The sequence below is a fragment of the Heliconius melpomene genome, chromosome 12, assembly GCF_056956725.1.
Source record: "Heliconius melpomene rosina isolate 202511_hmr_F chromosome 12, ASM5695672v1, whole genome shotgun sequence".
Taxonomy (NCBI): domain Eukaryota; kingdom Metazoa; phylum Arthropoda; class Insecta; order Lepidoptera; family Nymphalidae; genus Heliconius; species Heliconius melpomene.
The window spans coordinates 5218672-5238336 of NC_140400.1; the positions used below are offsets into that span (position 1 = coordinate 5218672).

At 33.4% G+C, this 19665-nt stretch overlaps 1 protein-coding gene across 7 annotated transcripts in view; it reads right to left on the reverse strand.

Annotated features, from left to right (window-relative positions):
• The window catches only part of LOC146533570 (KH domain-containing, RNA-binding, signal transduction-associated protein 2-like), a 153814-nt gene that overhangs the window by 16860 nt on the left and 117289 nt on the right, over positions 1–19665 (reverse strand). For all 7 annotated transcript variants that reach the window (XR_014878540.1, XM_085194193.1, XM_085194198.1 and 4 more), the window contains 4 exons: positions 16300–16397; positions 5013–5129; positions 4477–4623; positions 1019–1168 (listed from right to left, as the gene is read on the reverse strand). Coding sequence is in view for 6 of the 7 variants with exons in the window: in XM_085194193.1 (XP_085050319.1) it covers positions 1019–1168; positions 4477–4623; positions 5013–5129; positions 16300–16397 (512 nt within the window). In the remaining variant the exon portion in view is untranslated. The remainder of the gene's footprint in view (positions 1–1018; positions 1169–4476; positions 4624–5012; positions 5130–16299; positions 16398–19665) is intronic.

Below are 19665 nucleotides of genomic sequence, written 5' to 3' on the forward strand. Positions count from 1 at the left end.
AGTCATACTCTGCGTCATACTCCATGACAGCTCAAATTTTTTGAAATAACAAAAGGAGTAGAGTTTGGAATTGTGCCATCCAATTACAGATTTGCGCTGTACTAAGAGATTATTCTGATGTTGAAACGCAGATCAGGTTTAATTAACAACGCAAACTTGCCGAATATAATTAAATATTTACTATCTGTTCTCGAGATAGCGTATGTGTAAGTTTGTATTATAATTATTTCAGAAACTGCCGGTTTCTGCCAATTAATAGTACCACGTCGTACTTATGTGGTGTACCTGACGAAGGCCAGATGGTAGGGAGTTTAAAATCTTTCCCCAAATGGTGATTGAAATAGAAAGTAACAATTTACAAAATATTCATTTACCCTTAGATTTTAGCAATATGGTATTATATGAAATAACCTTTTAAGGAAGGGAAAATTTGGACCTCAGGAATTCCTATGAGAACTACCGTGCAAGGAATATTTCAAAGAATTCATATATGGAGAAACTTGGAGAATCTAACAGTTTAAAAATGTAACAATAACTTGAATACAGATAAAATTTCGAGTAGACGCCAAAGTGTGTGAGATTGACAGTCCTATCTCCTAACGCCTTCGGGAAATTGAATATATTTTAAAGAATCAAACGCTCGAAGCAAACAAATATATTCCGATCGTCGTATAAAATAGATACGAACTGGGAATATTTCTCAAGTGTCTTCTTCTTTATGTTCCTTTATTATTTACTTGTCATTCATTTGTCGAAGCTAGCGATTGTATCCAGTTTTGGTTGGATATAGATATAATTTTTCCATAAATTTGGCTTTTAGGTGTGGTTTTAATGTGAAAATTGAATATTTGGTGACAAACTTATAAAAACATCTTTCAGTTTTGAGCACAAATATTTTTACACAAAAATAAAAATGTCCTTATTAGTTCCTATTACATTAAAAACTAATTATTTTAATACATCATGATTGATGATTTGATGATGATGAAATAAGAAAACGTAATAATACTCCACTTACCCTCTGTTTATTCCCACTGTCTCGCAATGGTAAAGTTTCCTCGCTGCCACTCCTCGACGAATCGGGCGGTGTCAGCCGCCTCTGTTCATTTTGAGATGACAAGATCTGCATCTCCAGCATCTGTTCTTGTCTTATATCGTCGTTATAGTCCTGTGGTTGAAAAAAATAGATAAAAAAACTATTATGAAAACCATTCTCGTCATTCCGCTGGAATTTTAGACATTGATCAATACCCTAGTGTTAATTGCATTTAGAACTGTTGTTCATATGCCCTAATATATATCTGATAGCTTGATGGTTGTAGCTTCGAATCCAAATTGAGTTTTTTTTATTTATACGAAGAGAGTGACTCAATACATATATAGGCTTAGCTTATATATATAGGCTTAGTTTTTAATTCTGTTAGATTGCAATACTAAATAATCTAGTTTTTTTTTTTATATATCTACAGTAAAAAAATCGTTCAAAGCAGGACATTATTTTATAAGGCATAAAAATATAATTTATTATGGCACTTAAAGGTGACATTCCAATGACCTTCACGATAAGAAGTAGGTAAAAAAGTTACCATTGTAACAGTATGAAGAATATAGTTTCCTATTAGGGTTCCGTATTTAGAAGTAAGAAAGAGAAATCTTAGTAACAGATATTTGTTTATTTGCTTATCGATGCGCTCGTAGCGTAGCGGAAAAGCGTCTAAATGTGAGCGCGGCGATTATGGGTTCGATTCCCATTCGGAGTAATTAATTATTTACATTCTTCCACCACTCAACAAAGCCTCAAAGATTGAGAGCGTGGGGAGAATGGAGACAGCCTTTAGACTGGGCTTCCTATGCCTACACTGCTATACATTGATTTAAATAATGGGTTCGATACCCGCAATTATTTATTAGGTGAGGTTTTAATAATAAAGCACGACGTTGAGTTCACCCACCCAACACGCAATATCTCGAATTTGGACCGAAAGCTGAGAACGGGGATGCATAAAACTAAATTCTCTCCGTCTGCTATATGCGGGATAAACCGGGAAGCGTGATTTAAATCAAACCCTCATAACCTGCAATCGTTTCCAAGGGACCATCGTTCCAAAGTATAATTTGCAATTATTCCATTATTTTCCCTATTGTATCCCAGTTCCTTTGAACGACATTAAAAAGTTTGTAGCCATAGTTACCTGTTAGGATGTGAAAATTTCGCCCGTTTTATTTGTAACAATATAACTTTGCCTCTCGAGGGTATGAGACTGATTTGTTTGTCAGTTCACGTTCATACTGAATTTCAAAATTTAGCTCCAATATTTGTTTTTATGAGGCCGTAGTGGCACAGTGACGGTTCTGGGTTCGATTCCCACTCGGAGAATTAATATTTTAATTTTCTCGCTCTGACAACACAACGTAGCGTTGAATTTCTCCACTCAAGTCTGTCTCGAATATTGGGTAGAAAGCGGAGAACATAATATCTTAGTTAAGGTTTGGTGTGCCTACCCTATTATGCGGTAAAGAATAATACTTTACTTGTTTATTAAATTATTACCGTTAGACTAATCAAAAATGTCTTTTTGAAAACAAACTTTTATTCAAAAGATCAATTGTAATAAAATGAAAATAATAATTTTATGAAAGAGTTGTGCTGATGAATGTTATTTATATAAATAAACAAGATCGATCTAGATTCTGCACAACACTATTTAAATTACTGAAAATAAATATATAAATATACAAATATATCTACAGTTTTATTATATGAAAAATAATTATAAAAGTTTTATTATAATTCCCTAGATATTGCGTATAAAATAAATAGTTCAGTACGCTATAAACTACTAGAAAACTACTCAAGCAAATAGCTTGAAAACAAAAAAAACTTCTTTGAATTTATATTCACATGTAAAGCAGCGGTACAGCGTCTGACTCTAAAAGGTTGTAGGTTCAATTTAAATCGTAATGTCACGAAAATTAGACGGAAACTAAAGAACGGAGTGTTTTAACACTATGTGTCATGTAGCTAGTACCTATCCTGCTATATGCGAGATAAAGCTTGAAGTTAAAAAAATCCTAAAATTTATATTCACATGTAAACTTTCCGTAACGTAAGGTTTCTTAGAAACCGTTGTTTTTACAGACAAATAGGGATGGGAAAGGATTGTTCAGGTGTTATATAAAATATAGTTTATTAGGGTTTACGAGATTTATATGCCACTGAAGAGTCGTTATGTGGAGGTTATTGTAAGTGATGCTATTATATGTATTATGCTATGGATTAGGATATACTTTTTATCCCCCATATAGCAGGATAAGCAGAGTAGAAAGTATACACTAACCTAGTGTTAATACACTGTGTACCACACTCTCTACTCATTACGTGTTGAATGGCGTAACTCAACGCACCGCTTCGTTAACCATAGCGGGGAATTGAAAACAATTCATTTCCGCGAGTTAGATTTTACAAATGTTGTGCTTACAATGAGATATTGTTTTATTATACCATAACGGCCTTAATAAATATATTTTGTTTCTTTACATGAAAGATAAAAAATAATAAAAAAAATATTCAACTGAGAATCGAACCCAAACCTTAACATTACATAGCTTTTCTTTTATAACTACGAAGGTCTAATCCAATTCCTTACCCATCAATACAAAAGGACGGCCCATATGACTTTATATATACATAGGTTTCTTAGAAATATTATAATATGTATGAAAAAATCCGATTTGAGGGTAGAAATCAATCAGAACGTAAATTGGTTTATTTTGGGTTACGTGGCGTAATACGTGAAGGAGAGATTTACGGTTTGTTAACTTTAATAAGCCCTTCAGTGTTGAAAGTGGGGTTTGACGTATATGGGACCTGACCTTTGACGGTTATTGACGTAGAAAGTAACATCACGCTGTATCACGCATATATTAAGAGAACCTAGTGTTAAAACACTTCGTTATCCACGCACTGCTCTCTCTATTTTTGAGACTTTGTGCCTAGAGAGTCGTCTTTACAAAAGTAAGAAAATGAAAATAATTCGCCTCGTCGAGTAGGAATCGAATCCATGACCTCCGTGTTAACAGTTAGAACAGTGAAGTTTCAGTGTCGTATATACTATAATTTAATATATTTTCCTTTGTTGAAAGTCAGTAATGAAATACTTTGTGAGATTATTTTCTTTGATAATTCCGTTAAGGTTTCATTGCAGCTTTAAGCTTTTCCTTGTATAGCAGTGTACGCAAAAGGAACCTTGTATTAAGATACTGAAGAAGAACCCCTACTCTTTGCCTATCTTTCGTGGTACTGCGGAGATTAACACCGCACTTTGAACGAAAAGAAAATAAATACTTATAATCATTTCCCTAAAAGTGGGTCGAATTCACAACCAGACCGTATCCCTCGATCCTATCACTGTGCCACAACGGTCAACTTTTGTTTATCTAGTTAAAAAAATAATAATAATAAGGTAGTCAACTTACTGGCACCAAAAACCTTCTTAATTCCGCAAGAGCATATGCAATCCTAGCGTGAGCTTCCGCTGGTGTCGCAAAAGCGCTGATCTCGACGTGCAGCTCGTCCGAAAGATGTGCAAACTTGGGATCGCCTGATACACGAAGCTCTTCTTCCTAGAAGTGTTTTATAAAGTTGTAAAATGGGGGTAGGCAGAGAAAATCTTGAAACGAATGTATATATAACGTACGATATTGCGTATTGAGAGGTTAAAAATAAACTGAAGCGAGTGGGAATCGAACCCACAGCCGTGGGTAATTATAGTCAAAACAAGATTGAGTTGCTTGATTGCTAATAAATTAGATTAGAAAATATATAACTTTATTTTAGTCTGATGTATTCCCACGCGTGGGACACAACCTTGTGATACGACGATATAGAGAAGTTACTTTGCTAACTGCTCGAAATCAAAAAGATTGTGCATTGAGCGGTGCTTAACGCAGCGTTTTATCTTATCAGATTTTTTTATTATTTATCCTAATAATAATTTTAAATATTGTTATACCTTCTGACGATCCTTCATGGATCCTCGTCCTAAGACCGCCATTTTGCACATGGTATCTTCTTGTAGTCTTTTCAGTGAATTGCCTTTTGGTCCTAGTAATTTGCCCACAAAGTTAAACTGAAACAAAAGATAATACAACTATATTCAATACGTGTAAAAAATATATAAATATACTCAATACATGAACGATACCAATGTCATAGATTTTTAATTTTTTTGTCTGTTCATCTGTTTGTGTGTTGAACAGATTTAAGAGCAGTCTTAATTATTATTGTATTTTGGCAAGCTTCCCTTAACATTTTTTACGTTCTTTAGTATTTAATTCAACTATAAAATAATTCAAGAAAAAAAAATACATTTTATGGTTTTCTGTACTTCCGTCAGTATCAATTAAATAAGGTATGAAAGGGACTAAGGGATATCAAGAAATTTAGGAAACTAAGACAGAGAATTTCCGAGACATTGTGTATTGAGTGGCGGAACTCAGCGCCGCGTTTTGTCTTATTACAAGGGCGAGGAAATAAAAAAATCATATAATTCATTTCTGATTTGGAATCGAACCCACAACCGTCGTGCTTACAGGCATACGCTATGCCCCTATTCTATTTTCTTTGTATATATCTTGTATCCTATATTTTAACTACGACTGAAATGCACCAGAGAGCGAGCACCCGGTATTTTGTTTTGTTGCCCTATACATATTTATGTTTGTATTGCGATGTACGCTGTATTTTTGTTTTTAGAATCTTTAAAAATCACAGAGCTAGGATATATTGAATCCTAAAAGAGGAAAATGATTTTATAAATTACTCAGAAAGTTATTTACTTCAAAGCGCAGTAAAATAAACAGAAAGAAATAATAATTTTAATATTGTTAGTAAAAAATAATAAATATATATTAGACTTCCGTTGCGAAGTCGCTGACAGAGAACGTACAAGCGAAACTACTGGACTGGAGAATGAATTTGTAAATAAAAAGGAATGTAGAGAAACGGGAAGAAATGGATTTTTTCATTTTATGTCCAAAAGCCCGTACAAACAAAAAGTTATGGGCGACGACTAGTATGCTCGAAAAGTTACAAGTATAAACAATTTTAAATAGTAACTTAGTGGCGTTAGTAACGTAAAGCGAGTTAAAAATATATTAATTTGTAAAATGTTTTAGTCTAAGATAAATTATTGTATTACTTGAAATTTTATTGATTTTATTACTATAGTTTGCTGCTGTTTTCAATGTCTGATAGTAAAAAAATATTATATATCGACTTAGTATTAAATTACGAAGGGTTCTCTTCAGTTATTCTCCTGTGGGATTTTATTAAAATGTAATTGGGTTTTGAAATTTAACACCAAACTTCCTTCAAACATCTTCGGTACATTTTAATTGACGAACGTCCGACGAATCTTATTTTGTTACGTTAAAGTAAATCATATTTAACATAATTATAGCTAAATTATCTATAACTAACATTTTTGTTATATATAGTGAGTCAATTCTCTACTGGCTACCTTTATGCTTCCTTGATTAGTCCATTAATAATACTGAACTGTGTAAAGCACGGCGTTGAGTGCCGCCACTCAAAAGGCAACGCTTCAAGCATTCGGCGGAAAGTGGAGAACGGAGTGTCGTAATACTAGGTTCCCTCTCACTTCCCTGCTGTGTGTGGGATACAGGGTGAAGCTGATTTAATACTGTAAGCGATTAGAAGAATAGGCGGGAGTCGTTGTCGTGGTTGTCGCCATTTACGGACCCAATTACTGTCTTGGTATATAAGGCTGTCGTCGCGCAGCGGTACATTATCTGACTGTAAAAGTGACAGTTATGGGTTCAATATCCACTCGAGCAAATTATAAAAAAATTATAAAATCTTTGTAAAATTATTTGTCACTTTTTAGTTCGTTGTTAGAAGTCGGTTTTTGTTTTTGTTAAAAATTAATTTATTATTTTTCAACTGATAGATAAAGCGCAGCTTTATTTCCCACCACTCAATACGCAATTTTTCAAAAAACGGAGAAAAAAGTGGAGAACGAAACTAAAACTCATGTTTTTGTGCTGCTTTTCTAAGTAGGTAAACAGTACTCTTGATACCAATAAAAATATGCAAAAAAATTTTAAAATCGTTGAATTATATTCATTGAAATCCAGTAAATTATTAAATCCAAAATGACGACCTTCTCTGCTCGTTTGCTGGAGCAAGTGGGGTGAATGTAATGCTTGCTTTGTTTCATTAAGCCTTCCCTTTGAATATAATAACCCCTATTTCATATTTTAAAGAGAAAATATTCTTTGTGGAATTGGGGAAATATTGGGGATTTTGGAGCTTTATGTAGTGGATTCGAATTTGTTTAGAACATTTGTTATGATCATATTTTATTTTCACTTAATTAGCTATTTTTGGGGAATACCCAGTATTTATTAATTTATGCCATACTTTATTAAAACAACATGAATAAGTAATTAATAAATATAGATAAAAAAAAATAATATTAATAAAAAAAAACAAAATATATCATTAGCTAAATTTAATGGAAATTGATAATATATTTTTTTGTCAGATATTTTTCGGTTAACTTTTATGTATCCTGTATTTTTTTTAAAAAGAAGAGGAAATTTTATTGGCGTTTGATATAATTCAATAGTTTTTCTAACAGTAAAATTTAAAAAAATACTGAATCTTTATATAACTTTAGTGTTTCAGAATTGTTAAAGAAGCATTGGCAACAAAATAAAATCTAGGAAATATAATAAAAAATAAGCTTTTACTTGCTTAATCGAATGTAGTTAAATTTATTCCCTACTAAGAGATAAGTACTTTTTTTTTAGCTACGTGATATATCTTCGTGATAAACTTAACGCCACGCTATGCCTTCTCACCAGAGCGAGGAAATAAAAATAGCTCATTTTCCTGGGAAGAAATCGAACTTACCACCGTCCCATATATAGCCAGCCGCTAAGCCGCTGCGCCATGACGCCCTATGTATACAACACTGTTTATATAAAAAAAAAATAATCATAAAACTCTTATGAATCACTAACTCAAAAGCTTATTATCGTCATTTCTTAAAGCTGAAGACATAACGGATTGGCTCTCAGTTGGCCCATTCTTAACAATTGACGTTTTTTACTGATATAATACATTTTATGGAAAACACACGAGTGGAAATTTGGTAGCGTTTTATTATCATTTTTAAGGTAAATAAAACTGATTATTTTATTATTATTAGATTAGAAAGATATCCTTATAATATTTTCTTTCAATAATAAATAGATGAAAGAGAAGCTGAGAATCTGTTAAAATTATTTTTTTATACATTAACAAAACCAAGCCATAGTTGCGAGGTGGCACACTATGCTATTAGTTCGATTTTAATTCAGGGAATAGAATTATTTTCAATTCCATGCTCCATTAAGAAGACAAAGCGCGCTGTTGAATTCCACCACAATATTTCTCGGAGCAGAAAGTGCTATTTTGGTATTAAACTATATACGGTGAAAGCTTAACAAAATAAAAAAATGACACTAAATTAAGAGGCGAGTGTCCAGATGGGCCGACGACATTAAGAGGTTGGCGGGAAGCGGGTGGGTCCGAAGAGCTGAGGATCGAGTGTGATGGCGAGAATTGGGGAAGGCCTATGTCCAGCAGTAGACAAAAGATGGTTGTTGATGATGATGATGATCCAGTGAAGTATAAAAGCAAAAAAAATAGTTTTTACCTTCAAATTTAAAAGAGTGACCGTGTGTTTTCACCAAATATTGATTTACGATTAAGGTCGCCTGCACACGAGACATCACATGAATTTCAATAGGTTTAGAAAGTGGATTTTGACTGGATCAACTTAGTTGTGGTACTACAATGACAATTTTTCTAATGGTATTATCCTAAGCCTTCATACATTTTAGCTTTACGCTGTATTCTGCACATAGCAATGTAGGCAACGGGAATTGTGTGAATTTGATCAACTCTGGAGAATTAATTATTTTCGATTATCCACACAGTTAAAATAAATCGCGCCATTGAGTTCTTTCACTCTCATTAAGTGCTAAGTCGCTAGGTTAGCTGACTCTGCTATATGTAGGATTTGCAGGTCAACATAAAAATAAATATAGCCTAAAAATGGATACAATTCAGTTCTCTAGTAACAAATGTGCAATGTGCAGTTCGAGTATTTGCATAGTTTTGTGCAATCGTAAATAAAGGCCGGTACGGTCGCGTGGTTGAAGGTATTTATTCTAGACTCGACTTCGACTTTAAGCCAGTGAATTACAAAATGTATGAGGGCGAAGAGATTTCCTTCGTCACCTGTCGCTGTGATAAGAAACTGCATTTTTGTAGAGGCCAGTCATAAGTAGTAGTCGTAAGAATGTGACTGTAAACACGACGGGTTGTGGGTTCGATCCCGTCTCGAGCAATTGAACTATTTATTTAAATTAATAATTTCATTTTTAAGATCTGGTTTCGAGACAAAGCGCGGTGTTGAGTTCCACCACTCAACACGCATTGCAATGTAATTTGTATTAGTAGCCATATTTCAGCGTTCTACACCGAGCAGGCTCGGTTGTGCATTGTTTGTCAGTCACTCAGTAACGGGAGAGTTTAATGTAGTTATCTTGCAAGTTATATAATCATCATATCGATGCATTTTTTCGTAAATTTACATAGCTTAGCTGAACAATAAAATGAAGGAACACCAAAAACAATTCGATTTTCCAATTCTGGATCCGGTATGTATTATGGTAGATGCTTCGCTTTGCCTTGTCACTAGCGATTAAAGGATAAAAAATAATTCATTCTTTCGAGTGGGAATCGAGTCTACAATCACAAACTGTGCCGTTGCGCTCGTTGGCCTTGTTGCTTATTCATAAATGTATTACATAATTTACAAATTTACATACTTAGTTCATAAGAAACTAATTGTAAAGGTATAATACCCACAGTATATAAATTATAAATAAATACATTAGTCGATAACTACAATATCTAATATTATTATACAAGCGTTAAAACGATTTTCTTGTAGTTCCACGTGTTCATGGCTTCCATCCCGCGGGATCTCCATAGCTGCTCTAAATATTGCTTCGATTCATTGACTCGACTCATTTCAATTTGATATCCCGCGGGAATGTTCGACTACTTTGCTCCGTTCCGTTCCGTTCCGTAGAGTTGTTTAACATCCAAGTTACGTAACAAAGAGATTGTAAATGTAACTAAATATACGTAGGTATATTTTATGCAAAAGGTGTTAGTTTTGTTCAATCCCGTTGGAAGACTTTTATAAATAAAGCGCTTTTTGTAATTTTTCCTTGGCAATTATTTTTTTTCAATTTTTCAGTTGTCAATATTCGACTTTGTCGAGAAAGAATGTCAACGTGACGATTTTGGGTTAGATTCTTTTTTTTTCATCTAGTAACAAGGCAAAGCCCAGCGTTGAGTTATGCCATTCAACACACAATATCTTGGAAATTGAGATTCCCTCTGCCTATCCCGATATACGCAGGTACAACGTGTAGCTAAATGAATATAAAAAATAAGCTATTTAAAATGGTTAAGAAATAATTTATTAAAAACATTGAAATAGAGAAAATTTCATCAAAACGGGTCTAATCATTTATAATTCAACTCAACATATTATAAATGAAAATGCAAGTTAAACTATGCTTTCATACATCTATATAATGTATGAGCACACACATCTTTTCTTTTACATAATAAAGCAATTCTCGCTAGGAATGTTGTAAGTCTTGCAGTCTGCAAATATAATACTGTGCGGAGCACTAAATGCAAAATATATGAGCGAGGAGAAAATTCTATTTGAATATGGAGATCGGTATGGTGGCTCTGTAGGAAGGTGGCTCTGTAAGCGCGACTGGTGTGGGTTCAATTCCTACTTGAGGAATGATAAATTATTCAACTCAATGCATAATTTCTTTGGATCGAAAGCGGGGGAGTGTCTCAACACTAGATTCTCTCTGCCTATTAATTGGCAAGAAAAAGCTGAGAAAATAAATAAATATTCGATATATAAATAAATAAACTACAAACACGGTCGTATGTTCCACACGGGAGAATAAATTGTTTTCATTTCCTCTGTTAAGAAGACAAAGGGCGCCGTTTATTTCCGCCACTCAAAACGCAATGTCTCGAAAACTGGGCAGAAAGTGAACGATATGTCTTGTCCTTTTAGGTTCCCTCTACCTGCTATATTGCGGGATATAACAAGAAACCAAAAATATAAATATATTAGAATTGAACTATCTTATTCAAATGTACTATATACCGCAAAATAAACTTACTTCGTTTAGAATGCATTTGGATTTCTCACCGTGTGTATATTTTAGACAACACCTGAACCAATATAATCTGGATAGTCGCTGGCTCCAAGCACAACTTTTCGTTCCGTAAACAAAAGTCTTGGGCACTATCCAAATAAAATAAAGTGATTTTAAGGTGTGCATTTAAATACTTATATAATTTTTCTTTTTTCTAGTACTAAGAAAATAACAGTATTGGGATCCGCCACTTAATATACGCAATGTCTCGGAAATTGGACGGAAAGTGGGGAACAGAGTGTCTTAATATTAGACTCCTACAAAATGAGTGCATATACCAAATGTGCAAATTTGAGTTTATCAACTTTTATAAATTGTAATTCTCAGTGATCTACAATTCTAAAGCTGGTACCGAACCCTCGGTAGGTGAGTCCAACTCGCACTTGAACGGTTTTTATTTGTTTGTTAGTTTTGGATTAAAAACTAAATTTAAATTGGTAATTTTATCATTAAAATAAAACCTTAGCTTTTCAAGGACCAAAATCTTACATTCATGGTAAAAAAAATATTTCGCCCACTTTTGTCAACATACAGACATTGTGTTCTGGACATGTATCCCTAAAGTAAAATTCAAATAAATCACTCGACCGAGGCTAATTTACTACTAGTGTCAAAGAAAAAAAAAATACTGAATTTTTTTTAACAAAACATTTTAACAAAAATAGAGAATATCTCTGTCAAAAGTTATTTACCAAACTCCACGAAGAATCTTAAGCCATACTCGTATCTCATCAGAGTCGCGGCACGTCCAACAACAATGTGCCAAACTAGCTTCGTGCCCCTACTCCCTCTACCAGCATAGTGTCAATTCCAGTTGCACTTTCCAACTATATTAGGTATAGGTAGAGTATAGACGTCGAATCGGAGTTATGTTCTAAGCACGTCTCAATATAATGTGCTTCTGAACTGAAGACCAAGGTACACATTGTGGAGCACGATGGAGTGGTGCCTGGTGTAATGTATGGAATATTAGCGATTTATTATAATTTTTTTTTACAGGTTCACGCTTTTTCTCACAAAGCAAGGTAAGCAGAGGGGAGGGAAAGTGCTAAGATGCTCCGTTCTCCGCCTTTCGTCTAATAACTTGAGCGCGGAATAAAAATAAATCCTAATCGATTAATCATTTCTCTGAAAGGGGATCGACTCATTAACATTCCATTTACAGTCTAGGTGCAGTTCCAATGCTCAACGGCGGCATTTCCGTCTTTTAATCTAAATAGAGAATAATAAGAACACATAGTGTCAAGATAGTACGTTCTCCGCTTTCTGTTAATTTTATAGATATTTTGCTTAAGAATGCAGAAGAAAACGCTATACTTTGTCTAATTAAGTGTAGTGATAATAATGATAATTTGATTTTCATAATTTATTAGGCTATAAATAGGATATTTTTATTATTTATTAAAAAAATATAAAATGATTGTATCTTATTATTTGTTAGTAGGTTTACAACCCTATTCTTTAGGTAAGTCAATGATCATTTCTATTAATAATAGGGTACAATATTTTTCCGAACTAATTTCACTTAACACTTGGACCACGCTAAGTGCGTGATACCGAAGAAAGGTTCGACAAAAGTACTCTATTAGTTTCCTCTAGCCACTTTGGATCAGCTGATTACCTATAGATATGAATGTAAAGAAATAAAGGAAGTATAGTTATTTCGTCTTAGTTATATAATGTTAGTTATAATTTTTTTTTCTGGCACGTAGGCAGAGGAAACCTGGGCACCTAGTGTTACTTATATACACCGATCCTATTAAGATACATCCTTTACCCACTTTCCGTCGAATTCTGGAGGCGTTGCGTGTTGAGTGGCGGAACACAACGCCGCGCTTCACCTCGCTATCTCCTTTGTAAATTATATTTTTGTTTAAAATAAATATAAGCAATGAAATGTATTAAATAAATATTTTCTTTAGCCTTTTTTTAGTTTCACGCATCAATCTATCATTGTCTAGCAAACGGCTGCCAACCAAGAGGAAGTAAGAAAACATGTTAGTTAACAGAACCGAACACCGCGGTTTGTATTACCCCTCGATAGTAATGTTTTCTTAAGCTTCACGTTGAATCCCGCATATAGAAGGTCTTGCTACCAGCGCCCGGAAAAAAAAACATGCGGGATATAGCGTGATATGCGGGATGCAGCGTGATACTAAAAAAAAAATTGGCTTATAATAAGCCAATTTGAAACCTTCTTATATAAAATAATAGTATATAATATATATTTCCAAGAATAGTCAATTTATCGAAGAATAAAGGTGAAATAGGGCAGACGAGACTGAAATTTGAAATCAATCTAGTTTATTCGACTGTCCCATTTTATTAAGGATATAGTTATGAGTTCGTCGTGAGGAATTGGAACAGAGGTCGTCCGAGCGTGTGAATACAAAGGTTGTAGGTTCCGTTCCCATTTGGGGAACTGAATTATGAAGAAAATAATATTAACAATTAAAGTTATGGGTACGATCCACAACTCATGGGAATAAATTATTTTTGTCACTCCACTCTAGTAGAAAAATGTATGCTAAATGGAAATATAAATTTAGATAAATATTTCTCGAATGGGGATCGAACCCACATTCGTAAATAATAAAAATAACATTCGTAAATAATATAATAATATTCGCAAATATAATGTATACAAATATTACACAGACATTTAATTTCTTGTTACTAACCAACAGACAAAAAAACACTTTAAATAATAATTCTTGATAACCTCGTAAAAGAAAATTGCGACACCAACACCAAATATCCTATTACTGAGGGTCCGGTGGCAGATAATTTTTCAACAAACTCAAGTAATTTACCTTAGAAGTGTGAAATAAATGAGATCGTAATACAATAATATATTTTAGGTATTATATTTGTCAAGCAGTAGGATATTGTTTGTAATCGCCATGGTTGTGAGTTCGATTCCTATTTGGGGAATTAATTTCTTTTCGCCAATTTCCACGGGATACGACACTGCACACACATTTTCTCTTTTGTACGAGCTATTTTGTAAGCTATCTAAGTGGACAGTCCCCCAACTGATCATTATAGGTACACTTGCAGGGGAAACCAGGAAAGCTAGTGTTAAGACATTTCGTTTCCATTAACACACTTCCGTTCTCCACTTTCCGCCGAATTATAGAGGCGTTGCATGTTGAGGGGCGAAACTCAACTTCGCTTTTTTACTTTTTTAAATATTTATTTAGTTATTTTATTATTTATAATTCTCGAAGTCGGTTCTTTTTAACGTAATGTTTTTATTACTGTTAGATATTATATTACGTGTTATATATCCTTTTTCGTAAAAGTAGTGTCTTGACTGTAATTTCTTTTGCCTACCCTACTGTAGGATAAAACGTGAAGCTACAAAGAAATAAAGTTCTACACATGTAACCGATTTCGAGAACTATCCTTCATTTTTGGTCACAAGATTGACCTGTCATGTAAACGGTAAACTATTACAAAGTTTTAGGCTAGTACGAAATTTTTCGATATTCTGTTGCTATTAGTTTTAAGTGAAATTGGGATGTCGTAGGATAGGCAGGGGGAACCTGGGAACCTTGTGTTAAGACAATTTGAGATGGTAGGATGTTAAATGTTGGTGGATTTGTTTCTTTTTATTATTATTTGGCATAAATGTAAATATATGGTATTTTCAAAAATCTAATTTTATATAATAATTCCTAAGTTAAGATAATTATTATTCAACTAGTGACATGATCGCGGCTTCGCCCGCTTGAAACACACGTCTATTATAATTGGAATTGTAATTAATTATAATTTTACAGAATCCGAAGATCACTATAATACAATAGTGAAAATCGCATTTAAGTCACTTTAGCACCTGAATTCTACATATAAAATAGACAAAGGAAAGTTTGTCTCTCTGCTCAGCCTATAAATTACAAATGTAGTAAAACTAGTTAGTTAAAAAAATATATATTATAATTATAATATTATATAGTTATAAAACTTTAATTTAATTTTAATTAATTAAAAAATAAAGTCCATAGACTTTTCATTTATAATGAATAAAAATAAAAAGATAAAGGCTTTGTTCGATGGCAAAATCTTTCGTCAAACGATCATCTTTAATTAATATCCTTGAGGAAAGTTTCCTAGTTTTTTATAAGGACGCTCAAGTAAGTACCTTCATTGTTATAACAGAAGCAATATTTTGCCTCAAAAATAACCGATAACTTAGTTACCATAGATTCAATAATCCAATATTACCATGAGGTTGTATTTTGCTTTTTAAAAAAAAATATTTTACACACGACTTAGCCAGTGTTGTCAATGGAAATAACTAAGAATTGAATAGGTATCACATATGACTCATTTTAAGTGCCTGAGCTACACTGGGTAACTTCTAGACGATTAACGTGAACATATAACGTGAATATAGCCTACAGTCCTCCTCGATAAATGGACTTTCCTATGTAAAAATATTTTTTCACAACTTTTTCCAAATCTGTAGTTGCTGTGATTACTGCGTTCACGAGAATTCACCGCCACCACAAATTAATTGGAAATTTTATATTTAAATATATAAAAATAATCTATATATATAAAAGGACTTGTCCTCACTGACTGAGGTAAGACGCGCGCACAGCCGTAACCGCTGATGGTAGAAACATGTTTAGACTCCTAAAAATATTTAATTGAACATGTGTTTCATGATTTTCTAGAATTCATCCCCTAAGGGTGCAAATAAGGGGTTAAAAGTTTGTATGGAAAAATCTTTAAATCGCCACCGATTTTTATAAAATTTCAAATTTAGACTCTTAAAAATATTTAATTGAACACATGTTTCGTGGTTTATTAGAATTCACCCCTAATTACGCAAGTGAAGCTGCGCGCGTCCGCTAGTATAATATAAGAAAAAAATCTATTATAAGATTAATGAAAGAATATGACAATGTTATTTAACAGTGCAATATATAAAGAAATATTCATACTTACTTTTGGATGATCCCTCACAGGTACGACTACCCGCACACACACTTTAACAGGTTTGTCTCTCGTAATGTCTAACATTCTTCTTTCACCGCGCCATTCCCCTGTTGACAAGAAATTATTAGATTAACTTTGAAATATGATAAAAGAAAGAAAATATAATTCTTACTCTACTATTAATTGTATAAGTACGGTTGTAACGAGTCTTTATATAAGGACTTATATAGTTATTTTCTAGTTTAAAGGCGTTATGTCTAAAACTTACACTGCATTCATCCTACATGATATGTCAATTGTCTTTAAAATATTTTAAAAGAATTGAATAAAAAAGGGCAATAATAAAATAATCGAAATTTGACAATAAATAAAACAAAATAAACATCTTTTTTATAAAAACACAACAATAAAGGGCATTCAAATCAAAACTGACTAATAGAGAAAAAAAAAGAACACAAACAACCTAAAAAAAAAACAAACACGCATCCGAGCGCACAGTCGCGCCTCGGCCCGCCATATTTAATCCGCATTCGACAGCTGTCATTTTTCCCGCCCACCAGACGCCCTTTGGCGTATATTATTTTTCATTACGCCGTGCCCGATCACGTCAAAACTGAAATATGGCTTTCGTGAGTGTTCCCATGAATTATTTAACTGTTTTTATCTTAATTTCTGGTTGAAGAAAATACGTTTATTACATTACTTATATTCTTCCTAGGTAAGTGTTTTATGTGTTTTCGTTTTATCAAGGTTATCGAAGTGTAGTGAGGTAAAAAAAATACTGTAAATTCGACGATAATTGAAACAACGAGCTTTACGCTGTATCCCGTACATATCAGGGTAGACAGAGGAAACCTGGGAACCTAGTAATACATACCATTTGCATCGATACACTTCCCTTTCCTACTCCTGAAATTCTGAGGCAATGCATTTTGAGTGCTAGATCTCAACGCCGTGTTTATTTTCCTCGAGTGAGAATCGAACCTATCAGGAAAAGCCACGTCGGCGTCTTCTCCCTCTTTCTCTCTCTCTCTCTTTTCATTTAATGATAAACAAACACTTTACAACATTTGCATTTAGTGGCTTACCAATGTGGGTATTGTCTAAAGCAGAGTATCGTTAGCCATCAGCCCGCATTAGGTTAAGCGCTTTGATCATTAGTGATTTGGAAACAGATAGTACTAAGTTTAGTACTGGAATTATTATGTGTAACTTTGTTTATTAAGTTTACAGTATTTGTTAGAGTTATTAATTTATTTGAGGACAGTCGTGGCGGTACATGCGTGCGACTGTAAACCTGACTGGTTGTGGAGCGTGAAGCTAGATTCTAGTACCGGGGAAAAGTGCGGCGTTAAGTTCCAGCACTGAACACGATGCCTCTAGAAATTGGCGGAAAGTGGGGAAAAATTCCCAGAATTAATCCTAGAGATATAGCATTTAGACATGGTCTTAAGAAAAAACTCAAACTTTTTGAAAAAACTTTAGTATCAAAAATATTAACATAAAATAATTATTTTCTTCTGAATAAATTGAATTTAATTCAATTCTATATTCAATTAATTGTAACTGTAATAAATAAGAGGACATTAATTCTCAACTAACGAATGTGATAGTCAAATTATAATCAAAACCAGTATACAACAAAAACAGAATACACATACATACATTACTCTAGATAAGCCATGAAGGTGCCATTTCTAAACAATAGGCTGAACAGAATACCTTTGCTTAGAAATTATTAATATTCCGCAACGACGACGATTGTTCCCGACGTTTGATCTACAATTGGTTGTGAGTTGTGAGGTATTGTGAATTTGAGACACAAATTAACCCTCCCCCCCTAAAATCTCATGGGGTGGAAAATTTAATTTAGGCTATTGTGTCGTGGTAATAGCGTGGGTTTCTAAGCGTGATGGTTGTCGGGTCGATTCTAACTCGAAAGAATATATGTATATTGTATATATTTAAAATATTTTCATAACTCCGTTCTGGGCAACACAACTTAGTTTTATTATGGGAATGGGAATGGAATGTCTTACCACAATGTTCCCAGGTTCCCTCTGCCTAGCTTGCTATGTGCGGGATAAAGCGTGAAACTAAAAGAGAACGACTCGTATGTATTATAATTATACTGGTACAACCTTATAAATTCTATGTAACCTAATTTGCGAAGCGAAACTTGTCAAAATGACAAAAACAAAGTGATATTTTAAAACACCTAACTCCTTAGCTTAAGTGCCAACTAATTGACACTATGTGAAGATAAATTGTGAATTTTTTACTTTAAAGTTGCTTTTTAGCGTTCCCTATCCAAAGGATAAAATGGGACCCTATTATTAAGACTCCGCTGTCCGACCGTCTGTTTGTCTGTCCATCTGTCACCAGGCTGTATCTCATGAACATGATTGAAACATTTGAAATTTTCAGTTTTTCACAGTTGTATTTTTCCACATTTGTTTTTTTGTTGCCGCTATAACAACAAAAAGAAACAGAATAAAATACATATCCTATCCTATATCTTATAAAACAAAGTCGCTTTTCGTGTCTGTCTGTTGTTTCTAACTCTTCTTCTAAACCACCCAACGGATTTTGATGCAGTCTTCACCATTAAGTCGAGTGTTTTTCGTAGAAGGTTTATATATAGTTTATTATTTGTACATTCTTATGTAAATTAACATAAATACGATAAATGTGTATAAAGTCCTACCCGTTGAGACACTTTCGCGCATGCGCTGCTCTAATGGTAAGTACTACATGAAAAAAATGTACTGGAGTATTGTTTCTCTTAATAAGATCTACAAAAAAGTCCGCGAGAGCATATTCGTATCTTTTAAGAATAACGTGTAGTGATAATTTTTCTGTCTAAAAATAATAATTTCAATATATTTTTTATTGTGAGGGATATTTTTCCATAATGGTATTAATCCTTATCCTTTAAAATACTTTATTAATTTTATACGTTAAACGAAGATAAAATTTACTTTTAACACTATTTCGAAATTGGGAATAGTTTTAGAGAAAAACGCATTGTTGACACATCCCGTCGTTCACACATCAGCTGTATGTTACTCAAGTTTCACTTATCCCTTACTCTCAGCATATAAATAAGTATATTAGTTACGTTGCCCATTTAATGTAGATCAAAACTGTCTTTTACTGTTTTTCATTTTAATAAGTACTTTAGAAGTTGTTACAATATCAAAAAATCCTTGCTGCGAAACGGCTCGCCACTCGCCATGCAATACAAGCGCGTCCGCCGCGTTTTTATATCTAATGGTACGGAACCTCTCATGTGTGACGCCAACTCGCACTCGGTCAGTTTTTACACGATACATATTTTATCCCGTATTTAGTAAGTAACTCAGTTGACATCAT